The following is a 13746-nucleotide window of genomic DNA, read 5'->3' on the forward strand; positions in this document are numbered from 1 at the left end:
TACACTTTGGATGTGTATCAATAGACTCAGTAACTACAAAGATGCATCCTTCCTAACTCAATTACCGGAGAGGAAGGAAACCGCTCAGGGATTTCACTGAGGCCAATGCTGACTCCAAAACTATTACAGAGTTTAATGACTGTGATAGTAGAAAACTGAGGATGGATCACCAACATTGTAGTTACTCCACAATACTAACCTAATTGACAGAGTGAAAAGAATAAACAGAATAAAAATATCCATAAACATGCATCCTGTTTGCAACAAAGCACTAAAGTAATACTGCAAAAAATGTGGCAAATTATTTAACTTTTTATCCTGAATAAAGTCTTATGTTTGGTGCTAATTCAATTCAACACATTACTGAGTACCACTCTCCATACTGTCAAGCATAGTGGTGGTTGCATAATGTTATGGGTATGCTTGTCATCATTAAGGACAGGGTAGTCTTTCAGGATAAAAAAATGTATGCAATGGTGCTAAGTACAGGCAAAATCCTAGAGGAAAACCTGGTTCAGTCTGCTTTCCACCAGACACTGGGATATGAACTCACCTTTCAGCAGGACAATAACCTAAAACACAAGGGCAAATCTACCCTGGAGTTGCTTACCAAGAAGACAATGAATGTTCCTGTGTGGCCGAGTTAAAGTTTTGACTTAAATCTGCTTGAAAATCTATGGAAAGACCTGAAAATGGTTGTCTAGCGATGATCAACAACCAATTTTACAGAGCTTGAAGAATTTTGAAAATAATAATGGGCATATGTTGTACAATCCAGATGGTGTGGAAAGCTCTGAGAGACTTATCCAGAGAGACTCACAGCTGTAATTGCTGCCGAAGGTTATTATAACATTTATTGAAGATATACAGTATCTAATCAAGACGTTTTTTTTTATAAAAAAAAAAAAATATGTTAGAATGTTTCTTCCACTTTGACATTACAGAGTACAATTAAATCAATTTTAATCCCACCTTGTAATACAACAAAATGTTGGGGTGTGAATAGTTTCTGAAGGCACTCTATGCACATTTTATTCCCGGATGCAAACTTTGCATGTATAATATGGTTAGTAAATCTAGCAGTGAATCATAAAGTGTATCATAGCAAATGCAATTGTGTCATTTGTAAAATGTACTTACATTGTAGAGCAGTAGACTCAAAGTACTGACAAAAGTACCATTGCTGTCCTTCACTGATATTGCAGCAGCTGACCTTGAATAAACATGAAAATTAAAGTTATGCTAAACATGTTTTATTGTCTGATTTATATCCAACATTGAGTCACATTTGCATATTGTTTATCTTGGTTTACTTTCAGATATCTTGATAAATGTAACATGTCAGTGTGATACATCATTCTCTTTTAACATAAAACTTAGATTCTATGACCTTCTCAAATCATGTGTTATATTCATTGTGCTCTCCAATAATTTTTCATTTTGGTGATTTTCAGTTTACTGCATCCCTGTGTACAGTATATCTAAAATGGTAATCATTTAAGTTCATTGACAACACAATTTTGACACATTCCAATGACTTTTCACTGACTTTGAATTATCTCTTATTAATTGTATTGTGAATTCAGGGGAATTGTAGACATGTGAATGGATAAGAATCATCATAGAAACTTGAGGGATTATTTCACAGCACTTACGAAGCCAACTGTGTATTGTTCACCAGGTATTCCAGAGGGTAGCTACAGCTGAATTTGTAGAGCAGACCTGGCAGGTAGCTAATGATAGTTGGGGGATCTGGTGTATCGATGTACCCTGATATGTTCCCAATCTGCACCAGTGAGAGGTTCCCATAAGCATTAGGCCCCTGAGCCGTGGAAACCTGCAACACAAAATCAGTGGTGAATGCCTGCCCCATCCCATCCCCACCATTATGAGAGTCAAGGTCCCATCAGTAGAGAGGGCCAGTGGCGATAACATCAACCATACTATTAAGCTAATGCCTCTCATCGTGCTAATCCCTAACTCAATTCCCTTTATCACAGCATCAGCGGCCCAGGAACCAAACTACAATCAAAACAACAAAATGGGGAAGAAAGCAACATTAGTAAAGGCTCCTCTCGAATCTCTCCCGCTGTTTCTAGAAACAAGCAATCACCTCTCCGGGGCTTCCGTTCTCCCAACTCCAACCTCCACTACAATTACTGAACCACTGTTGGAAACTAAAATATAGGTTGTCAACATCAAAACATAGACACTGTAGATGACTGTGTGTACATTTTTAAGATGATTCCTAATAGTAGGACATTTTATTTAGTTGTTTATCTCTTCTTGTTTTTGCTGCCTTTTAGAATAATTTATGGCTTGGGCTTGATGTAAGTGCTCTGTGGTTGGAGCCACGGTAAGAGGATCCACGGTCTGTCATGGACTCTTTTAGGGTTTTCCGGATACAGATTAACCTTAGTCCTGGACTTCAAGATATGCTCAATAAATAATCTCCATCGAAAGTGCTTTTTAGTCCAGAACTTAATCTGTTTCCAGGAAACTGACCCATAGGTGTGATAGAAGGCATTATAAACAGGTGGTTGGAATAAGCATGGGCCTCTTACCACCAGGGCATTGCCACATGTCTCCAGGGTGGCTAGGCTAATGCTGAAGAGGACCACGGTGGGGAAGGTGTTGTTATTGATGAAACCACGGCAGTGGGCATCTCCATGGCGACCGTTGAGGGCCAGGTCAGTGTCGGTGTAGCCGGAGAAGAGAACAGGACAAAAGTTGATCTTGAGGGTGATTGTCTGCACCCCACAGTACACACTAATGTCCCGCTCCGCTGGGAGAGAGCAGAGAAAACAGCAACAGTTATTATCACAGCACAAAATCATATTATGGCCTTACATGCATTTTTTTTCAAAGAGGGATAACTAAACAAGGCTAAAGAAAAAGACTAAAGAAGGCTCACACTGGCGTTGATAATTTTATTGATTTGAACTCTATTTGGAAATGTCTATATTAAGAGCATCTTGATGGGATGCATCACTGCCTGGTACGGCAACTGCACTGCCCACAACCGCAAAGCTCTACAGAGGGTGGTGCGGATGGTCGAATAGTTCACTTGGGGCGAGCTCCCTGCCTTCCAAGACATCTACAGCAGGTGATGCTTGAGGAAGACCCGAAGGTCGTCAAGGACCTCAGTCACCCGGACCATGGACTGTTAACCCTGTTACCATCTAGCAAGCAGTATCGTAGCATCGGGTCTTGGACCAATGGCTCCAAGACAACTTCTACCACGAGGCCGTCAGACAGTTGAACAGCTAACAATAACATTGTATTTGATTATAAGTGTAAATAAAGGTTTCACTGTTTTTCCAAAGACAGAAAAAAAACATGTAAACTTCCAGAAATATATACGAAATAGCAACTATTCACTATCCTAAGCATGTTACATGCATCAGTCCAATATGAGTTAAGTTAAAGATCTATGTTATATTCATAAAGTTATATGAATAACCTGCATTGAAGTTGTATTGAATTTAAATTAAAATAATGTATTTATTTTCTCACCAGGGAAGCGGCTGTGGAAGTTGGCATCACAGTTGTATCCATTGAATTGTGCTCCAATTGATAATGCCTTACTTATAAGCAAAAGGATCAAACATATTTGTTCCATTTCAGCACCTGGAGGAAAACAATGTTTTTCATCCGTCTTTGCCATCTTCCATATCATACATATTTTGGTTTAAGAGCTTCAGTTTAGTGTACGTCATGGGAATAAAAAAGTAACATGATTTTGTTAGTAATTTCAGAAATCACAGTGAGACAAACCTTAACTTCTATGAAGAATAAGGTGCAAGAAATCCACCTTCAATCTAATTCAAAAAGGGATACTTTGTAAATCCTAGTTATTGCCAACAGCAATAGTGTTAACACATAAAGACAATTATTCTGCAAGCTTTTTGGAGTCTGAACATTATCTATCTCAAATGCAGACTCGTTAAGATACTATTATTACGTAAAACCATGGCCAAAACAGCCAAATATTGATATAATCCACTGGCTTGGTTGTCACCGCAACATTACTAAGCACAATGGGCTAAGTCTTTGTTTTCTCAACATCTAAAAGCCTTTTATCAGATGATGATAATATGCATATGGTATCTTATGATGATCAGATAAAGGTTTTTGTTGTGGAGAAACAGCAACTTTTCAAGCAGCTGGGTTCCCTTGGTCAATGCTTGTTGAGCTTCCCTGGCTATCAGTGTAGTTGAGTTGTTCAAGGTTGTCAAGTTAAAAACTGCCCCAGTGCTACTCACCCTGGTCCTTGGAAGTCGACGAATCAGCGGTTCTCCATATGCTCGGGACTGCTGCATGTGATGGAATGATCCGCACAGCATCCCTACACCACAACTAGAAACATGGTGTGGGTCGGGGGGAAAAGAGCCCGGCAACATAAGAGATTCATTATTTGAACACGTCAACAAAAAAAAAGGGCTGTCCAGGAGAACATGGGAAAGTCCATCAAATCTGAATGTGTTATACAAATCCTTTCACAGAGCCAGAAACATGAGCAGGTTTTGAAGTTTCCCACTCATATCCTTTCTGCTTGATCTGGCTCTGTCAGCGCTCACAAACGGTTTGACGCCGCATGAGGTCCGTGCTGGGGGAATTATCTTTTCATCGGCCTACGGAGTGGGTGCAGCGCGCTGACTGAGCAGCTCTTTCTCTCTTGCCAGCAGTGGGCCCAGGTCTTTTCACGCTTTGTGTCCAGCCTTCCTCCATCAACACATCTCTGCTGGCCTTCCCTGGTATCCTCTCTGGGGTGGCGAGCCACCACCTGTCCCCCTGATGTCTCAACTTTGACTCCTGCTCTCAGTCTCCCACATGGGGAGAGGAAAAAGCCTCACAGTCATTTTTATGGGATTAGCAAGTCCCTAGTGTGTGTCCTATGTTCCATATGGACAGCACTGTATGTGCAGGGCTAGATAATGTGAGCCATATAGGCAAAGTGCAGATAGGACCTCTTCTGTGGGTGTGGAGTTCTAGGTATTACGTTTGTGCTAAAAAGCTAAAACAGAACTCACACTTGTTCTCAATTGGTCATTATGTTAGCTAGTTCTCCAGTTTGCCTCCCCATCAGTGACATATTGTATACTTAAATCTCAATGGTATGTTTTTTCCTGTATTGATAGGGCCAATTTCATCTAATCCTGGACTAAAAAGCAAGATCAATAGAGAATATCCATAAAAAATATTTTAAATCCAGGATTTGGTTTAATCTGTGTCCGAGAAACCGCCCCCCCTCTCCCCCATAGTTTGGTATAAAGAGCTCATTACTTCTTATGCTGCATGACACACAAGTCAAGTGATCCATTATTATCCATTAAGGGTTATTCAGGTGATAAAAAAACAGACATCACAAAAATAGATAGCTGGAGCTTTAACTCACATCAGTATAGATGGACCTGTAATGTATGCGTGTGTGTGTGTGTCCTTCTTACCTTACCTATCTTAGTAAGGCTATATTGGATCCAAAATCTACCCAACTATGTTCTCCACTCATGCCCAATCATCCGTGGACAATAGTTTCTTGGTTAGGTCACCCGATCATATCCAAGATATACAGTACGAGCGCTATCCTTATTCAATGTTCTCGGCCTTTCATTCCAGTGTTGTGTAAAGTGATGCAGGTGAAGTACAGTTAAGGCTCCAGAGACAGTGGCAGAAAAATTCAGGAGTCAGTCCCAATAACCAAACTTCCCTTTTCTACACTTTGGATCAGGGAGCTCTTAAGGCGGTTGTGTGAGAGAGTATTTTTTATTTTTTATTTCACCTTTATTTAACCAGGTAAGCTAGTTGAGAACCAGTTCTCATTTACAACTGCAACCTGGAGAAGATAAAGCAAAGCAATGCGACACAAACAACAACACAGAGTTACACATGGAATAAACAAGCATACAGTCAATAACACACAAAAAAAGAAAGTCTATGTCTGTGTGCAAATTTTTTATTTTTATTTTTTTTATTTCACCTTTATTTAACCAGGTAGGCTAGTTGAGAACAAGTTCTCATTTGCAACTGCGACCTGGCCAAGATAAAGCATAGCAGTGTGAGCATACAACAAAGAGTTACACATGGAGTAAACAATTAACAAGTCAATAACACAGTAGAAAACGAAGGGGGGGTCTATATACAATGTGTGCAAAAGGCATGAGGAGGTAGGCAAATAATTACAATTTTGCAGATTAACACTGGAGTGATAAAAGATCAGATGGTCATGTACAGGTAGAGATATTGGTGTGCAGAAGAGCAGAAAAGTAAATAAATAAATAGAAACAGTACGGGGATGAGGTAGGTGAAAAGGGTGGGCTATTTACCAATAGACTATGTACAGCTGCAGCGATCGGTTAGCTGCTCAGATAGCTGATGTTTGAAGTTGGTGAGGGAGATAAAAGTCTCCAACTTCAGCGATTTTTGCAATTCGTTCCAGTCACAGGCAGCAGAGTACTGGAACGAAAGGCGGCCAAATGAGGTGTTGGCTTTAGGGATGATCAGTGAGATACACCTGCTGGAGCGCGTGCTACGGATGGGTGTTGCCATCGTGACCAGTGAGCTGAGATAAGGCGGAGCTTTACCTAGCATAGACTTGTAGATGACCTGGAGCCAGTGGGTCTGGCGACGAATATGTAGCGAGGGCCAGCCGACTAGAGCATACAAGTCGCAGTGGTGGGTAGTATAAGGTGCTTTAGTGACAAAACGGATGGCACTGTGATAGACTGCATCCAGTTTGCTGAGTAGAGTGTTGGGAGCCATTTTGTAGATGACATCGCCGAAGTCGAGGATCGGTAGGATAGTCAGTTTTACTAGGGTAAGCTTGGCGGCTTGAGTGAAGGAGGCTTTGTTGCGGAATAGAAAGCCGACTCTTGATTTGATTTTCGATTGGAGATGTTTGATATGAGTCTGGAAGGAGAGTTTGCAGTCTAGCCAGACACCTAGGTACTTATAGACGTCCACATATTCTAGGTCGGAACCATCCAGGGTGGTGATGCTAGTCGGGCATGCAGGTGCAGGCAGCGACCGGTTGAAAAGCATGCATTTGGTCTTACTAGCGTTTAAGAGCAGTTGGAGGCCACGGAAGGAGTGTTGTATGGCATTGAAGCTTGTTTGGAGGTTAGATAGCACAGTGTCCAAAGACGGGCCGAAAGTATATAGAATGGTGTCGTCTGCGTAGAGGTGGATCAGGGAATCGCCCGCAGCAAGAGCAACATCATTGATATACACAGAGAAAAGAGTCGGCCCGAGAATTGAACCCTGTGGCACCCCCATAGAGACTGCCAGAGGACCGGACAGCATGCCCTCCGATTTGACACACTGAACTCTGTCTGCAAAGTAATTGGTGAACCAGGCAAGGCAGTCATCCGAAAAACCGAGGCTACTGAGTCTGCCGATAAGAATATGGTGATTGACAGAGTCGAAAGCCTTGGCGAGGTCGATGGCTTGAGGACGTAAGGCAATAAACAGGCCATTAGTAGTGAAGTAATGACAATTTAGCAAATTAACACTGGAGTGATAGATGAACAGATGGTGATGTTCAAGTAGAAATACTGGTTTGCAAAAGAGCAGAACAGTAAATAAAAACAATATGGGGATGAGGTAGGTAGATTGGGTGGACTGTTTACAGATGGGCTATGTACAGCTGCAGCGATCGGTTAGCTGCTCAGACAGCTGATGTTTAAAGTTAGTGAGTTAAAAGTCTCCAGCTTCAGCGATTTTTGCAATTAGTTCCAGTCATAGGCAGCAGAGAACTGGAAGGAAAGGCGGCCAAAGGAGGTGTTGGCTTTGGGGATGACCAGTGAAATATTCCTGCTGGAGTGCATGCTATGGGTGGGTGTTGTTATCGTGACCAGTGAGCTGAGATAAGGCGGAGCTTTACCTAGCATAGACTTGTAGATGACCTGGATCCAGTGGGTCTGGCGACGAATATGTATCGAGGGCCAGCCGACTAGAGCATACAGGTCACAGTGGTGGGTGGTATAAGGGGCTTTGGTGACAAAAGGGATGTCCCTGTGATAGACTGCATCCAATTTGCTGAGTAGACTATTGGAAGCTATTTTGTAAATGACATCGCCGAAGTCGAGGATCAGTAGGATAGTCAGTTTTAGGAGGGTAAGTTTGGCGGCGTGAGTGAAGGAGGCTTTGTTGCGAAATAGGAAGCTGATTCTAGATTTAATTTTGGATTGGAGATGTTTAATATGAGTCTGGAAGAAGAGTTTACAGTCTAGCCAGACACCTAGGTATTTGTAGTTGTCCACATATTCTAAGTCAGAACCGTCCAGAGCAGTGATGCTAGTCGGGTGGACGGGTGCGGGCAGCGAATGGTTGAAAAGCATGCATTTGGTTATACTAGCATTTCAGAGCAGTTGGAGGCCACGGAAGGAGTGTTGTATGGCATTGAAGCTTGTTTGGAGGTTAGTTAACACAGTGTCCAAAGAAGGGCCAGATGTATACAGAATGGTGTCATCTGCGTAGAGGTGGATCAGGGAACCCCCTGCAGCAAGAGCGACATCGTTGATATATACAGAGAAAAGAGTTGGCCCAACAATTGAACCCTGTGGTACCCCATAGAGACTGCCAGAGGTCCGGACAACAGGCCCTCCGATTTGACACACTGACCTCTGTCTGAGTCATTTGCAGTCATTTGAGAAACCAAGGCTGTTGAGTCTGCCGATAAGAATACGGTGATTGATAGAGTCGAAAGCCTTGGCCAGGTTGATGAAGACGGCTGCACAGTACTCTCTTTTATCGATGGCGGTTATGATATCGTTATGTACCTTGCGCGTGGCTGAGGTGCACCCTGGACCAGCTCGAAAACCGGATTGCACAGAGGAGAAGGTGTGGTGGGATTCAAAATGGTCAGTGATCTGTTTATTAACTTGGCTTTCGAAGACTTTGGAAAGGCAGGGCAGGATGGATATAGGTCTATAACAGTGTGGGTCTAGAGTGTCACGCTCTTTGAAGAAGGGGATGACCGCGGAAACTTTCCAATATTTAGGGATCTCGGACGATACGAAAGTGAGGTTGAACAGACTGGTAATAGGGGTTGCAATAATGATGGCGGATAATTGTAGAGAGATAGGTTCCAGATTGTCTGGCCCAGCTGATTTGTACGGGTCCAGGTTTTGCAGCACTTTCAGAACATCTGCTATCTGGATTTGGGTGAATGACAAGCTGGGGAGGCTTGGACAAGTAGCTGCGGGGGGTGCTGAGCTGTTGGACGGGGTTGAGGTAAGCAGGAGGAAAGCATGGCCAGCCGTAGAGAAATGCTTATTGAAATTCTCGATTATCGTGGATTTATCCGTGGTGACAGTGTTACCTAGCCTCAGTGCAGTGGGCAGCTGGGAGGAGGTGCTCTTATTCTCCATGGACTTTACAGTGTCTCAAAACTTTTTGTTAGAGCTACATGATGCAAATTTCTGTTTGAAAAAGCAAGTATTACTTAAATATGAATGAATGGCAAGAATAAAAATGGTTAGTTTAATCCCCAGGGTGGCAAATAGTACAGTTATTCACATATCCAGATAGTCATCTCTATCTAGGCACCAGCACTTGTCATTCATTCATTTTTCACAGTTGTATCGATATGGCAGGCGATTAGATGTGGAAATGCATCTCACAACATGAAACAGGACCCAACACCTTGATGGTCAAAGCTACTATTTTATGTTTTCATTGCCTCACATACCCAGAAATATTAACATTGTCAGGCTACAACACTATGGTCAGCCTTGTAAAAGACAGAGAGGGTAGATATTTGCATCGGGTTGTCACACTTTTTACTCTTGGTTGTATTTCTCAGCACCAGTATATCTTACAAGACTGGCAAAGCTCTTACGTTGAAATGGGATCCCTTCTTATCATTATATCTTACTCTGACATGGAGTTATATGCCATAAATCAAATACTGTCCACTTGTGACATCCAGCCCCATTGCGAAGTTGGATTTCACAGAGTATGTGGTTGGTTGTCACAATGTTTGCTAGGGAGAAGTTATACGGTCACGTCTGGTGGTCAAAACTGATGATGCAGTTGATGTCCCCCCCTGTCTCAGCCTCCAGTATTTATGCTGCAGTAGTTTGTGTCGAGCGTACTTAAATTCACACAGGACACCGGATAAGACAGGAGAAATACTCCAGATATAACCGTCTGACCCTAGCCCCCCGACACAAACCCCGCGCACATAAATACTGGAGGCTGAGACATTTGGGTCGGGTGTTACGCCCTGACCGTAGAGATCCTTTTATTCTCTATGTTTGTTTGGTCAGGTTGTGACTCGGGTGGGAAAGTCTATGCTTTCTGGTTCTTTGTGTTTGGCCGGGTGTGATTCTCAATCAGGGACAGCTGTCCATCGTTGTCTCTGATTGGGAATCATACTTAGGCAGCCTTTTTTCCTTTTCTCAAAGTGGGTTGTTGTCTTTGTTAGTGGCATGTATAGCCTTACAGAGCTTCACATTCGTTTTTGTTGTTTATTGTTTTGTTGGCGACATCTAAAATAAAAGAATGTACGCCTACCACGCTGCACCTTGGTCCGGTCATTTCCTTGACGACAATCATGACAGAACAACCCACCACAAACGGACCAAGCGACGTGGCCGGGAGGAGCAGACAGAGTGGACATGGGAGGACATTCTGGAAGGAAAGGGATCCTGGACGTGGGAGGAGATCCTGGCTGGAAAGGATCGCCTGCCGTGGAAGCAAGCGGAAGCAGCTAGTAAAGGGGCCCAGCGTTACACAGGGTCATGGCTGGCAAGGAAGACTGGGAGGCAACTCCCAACATTTTTTTAGGGGTGGCACACAGGGAGGTTGGTGGAGCTTACTCCCCATGCTGGTACTGGTCAGGCACCGTGTTATGAGATGAAGCGCACAGTGTATCCAGCACGTGCCGGGCCAAAGTGAGCATTCAGCCAGGACGAGTGGTGCCAGCTTTAAGCACCAGATCTCCAGTGCTCCCACACAGCCCGGTTCGACCTGTGCCTGCTCCATGGACCAGGCCTCCAGTAGGTCTCCCCAGCCTGGTGAGTAATGTGCCTACTCCACGGGCCAGTCCCGGGCCTGCAGCAAGGGACCCCAGTCCGGGGCCTGCAGCGAGGGTTCCCAGCCCGGAGTCTGTAGCGAGGGTCTCCAGTCCGGGGCCCGCAGCGAGGGTCTCCAGTCCGGGACCTGCGGCGAGGGTCCCCAGTCCGGGGCCTGCAGAGAGGGTCCCCAGTACGGCGTCGGCGACGAGGGTCCCCGCACCAGAGGCACCACCAAAGTGGGGGGAGCCAGAGGTGGAGCGGGGTCTGCGTCCCGCACCGGAGCCGCCACCAAGATAGATGCCCACCCGGACCCTCCCCTATAGTGTCAGGTTTGCAGCCGGAGTCCGCACCTTTTGGGGCGGGGGGTACTGTCGTGCCCTGACAGTAGAGATCCTTCTAGTCTCTGTTTGTTTGGTTGGCGACATTTAAACTAAAAGAATGTACGCTTACCAAGCTGCACCTTGGTCCCGTCATTTCCTTGACGACAATACCCCTGGAAAGGGCCAAAAAAGCAGGCTATAACCCCACCCACTTTGCCAAAGCACAGCCCCCACACCAGTAGAGGGATATCTTCATCCACCAACTTACCATCCTGAGACAAGGCCGAGTATAGCCCACAAAAATCTCCGCCATGGCACAACCTAAGGGGGGGCGCCAGCCCAGACAGGAAGATCACGCCAGTGACTCAGCCCCTGTAATAGGGTTAGAGGTAGAGAATCCTTGTGGAGAGAGGCGAACCGGCCAGGCAGAGTCAGCAAGGGCGGTTCGTTGCTCCAGTGCCTTTCCGTTCACCTTCACACTCCTGGGCCAGACTACACTCAATTATAGGACCTACTGAAGAGATGAGTCTTCAATAAAGACTTAAAAGACCGAGTGTGTGTTCCAAAAAAATTGAGCTCTAGAGGAGAAAGCCCTGCCTCCAGCTGTTTGCTTAGAAATTCTAGGGACAATTGGGAGGCCTGCGTCTTGTGACCGTAGCGTACGTGTAGGTATGTACGGCAGGACCAAATCGGAAAGATAGGTAGGAGCAAGTCCATGTAATGCTTTGTAGGTTAGCAGTAAAACCTTGAAATCAGCCCTTGCCTTAACAGGAAGCCAGTGTAGAGAGGCTAGCACTGGAGTAATATGATCACATTTTTTGGTTTTAGTCAAGATTCTAGCAGCCGTGTTTAGCACTAACTGAAGTTTATTTAGTGCTTTATCCGGGTAGCTGAGAGTAGAGCATTGCAGTAGTTTAACCTAGAAGTGACAAAAGCATGGATACATTTCATTTATCATTTTTGGACAGAAACTTTCAGATTTTTGCAATGTCACGTATATGGAAAAAAGCTGTCCTTGAAACAGTCTTGATATGTTCGTCAAAAGAGAGATCAGGGTCCAGAGTAACGCCGAGGTCCTTCACAGTTTTATTTGAGAAGACTGTACAACCATCAAAATTAACTGTCAGATTCAACAGAAGATCTCTTTGTGTCACGACTTCTGCCGAAGTCGGTTCCTCTCCTTGTTCGGGCGATGTTCGGCGGTCGACGTCACCGGTCTTCTAGCCATCGCCGATCCATTTTTCATGTTTCATTTGTTTTGTATGATTGTCACAATCACCTAGTTTCAATCCCCTAATTACATGTTGTATATGTTTCCTCTGTTTCCCCCATGTCCCGGGAATTGTTCATTGTAAGTACGTGTGCCATTTGTGACTAGTGCGAGACGGGTTTTGTGCCCATGTGTTTTTTTCTTATTTTTGTAAGCCGGGAGTTATGTGCATTAAACGGCTCCGGCCATTTACCAAGTTCTGCTCTACTGCGTTTGACTTCCATGCCACCAGTTACGCACCCCTTGACACTTTGTTTCTTGGGACCTAGAACAAGCATCTCTGTTTTGTCCGAGTTTAAAAGTAGAACATTTGCAGCCATCCACTTCCTTATGTCTGAAACACAGGCTTCCAGGAAGGGCAATTTTGGGGCTTCACCATTCATCAAAATGTACAGCTGTGTGTCATCTGCATATATATATCCTCTTACAGCTACCCCCCTACTTTTTTCAATTTCCGCCTAAAGACTTACTCAAATCTAACAGCCTGTAGCTCAGGCACAGAACCAAGGATATGCATATTCTTGATACCATTTGAAAGAAAACACTGAAGTTTGTCTAAATGTGAATTGAATGTAGGAGAATATAACACAATAGATCTGGTTTAGATAATACAATGAAAAAAACATACGTTTTTTATTTTTATATTATCATCTTTAGCGTGAACAAGATAAAACAAATATTCAGATAGGATGATGGGGACAATTTCAGTGAAAAATATAAGAGGGCAACAGTACTTGTGCAAAGTTTCAGAATGATAACTTCCAAAATGAGTGTGCTACATGATATTTATCATGAAGTCACCCAGGTGTCCCACACAAGTAGCACAAATGTACCCAAGTGGCCAAATTGGTGAAGGTATACATTTTGAAACAAATAACTATATACAAAATACCAAAATGGTATTCTAACACACACCCCCCCAAAATGGAGAAAGAAATATGAAGAAAAAAATATATACATTTACAAAATAACATGGGTAACTATTTACACTTTTAATATTTGGAAGACCCTCAGTCCTCCATCAAATCAAATGTATTTATATAGCCCTTCGTACATCAGCTAATATCTCAAAGTGCTGTACAGAAACCCAGCCTAAAACCCCAAACAGCAAGCAATGCAGGTGTAGAAGCACGGT

At 43.8% G+C, this 13746-nt stretch overlaps 1 protein-coding gene across 1 annotated transcript in view; it reads right to left on the reverse strand.

Annotated features, from left to right (window-relative positions):
- LOC109910252 (zona pellucida-like domain-containing protein 1) overlaps positions 1-3624 on the reverse strand; it is a 48658-nt gene extending 45034 nt beyond the window's left edge. Inside the window, exons 1-4 of the mRNA XM_020509384.2 lie at positions 3517-3624; positions 2565-2785; positions 1656-1837; positions 1141-1213 (exon numbers count right to left, since the gene is read on the reverse strand). Coding sequence (XP_020364973.1) covers positions 1141-1213; positions 1656-1837; positions 2565-2785; positions 3517-3622 — 582 coding nt within the window. The 5' untranslated portion in view covers positions 3623-3624. The remainder of the gene's footprint in view (positions 1-1140; positions 1214-1655; positions 1838-2564; positions 2786-3516) is intronic.
- Between the last annotated feature and the right edge of the window lie 10122 nt (positions 3625-13746).

Source organism: Oncorhynchus kisutch, linkage group LG19, assembly GCF_002021735.2.
Source record: "Oncorhynchus kisutch isolate 150728-3 linkage group LG19, Okis_V2, whole genome shotgun sequence".
In the NCBI taxonomy this organism is placed as follows: domain Eukaryota; kingdom Metazoa; phylum Chordata; class Actinopteri; order Salmoniformes; family Salmonidae; genus Oncorhynchus; species Oncorhynchus kisutch.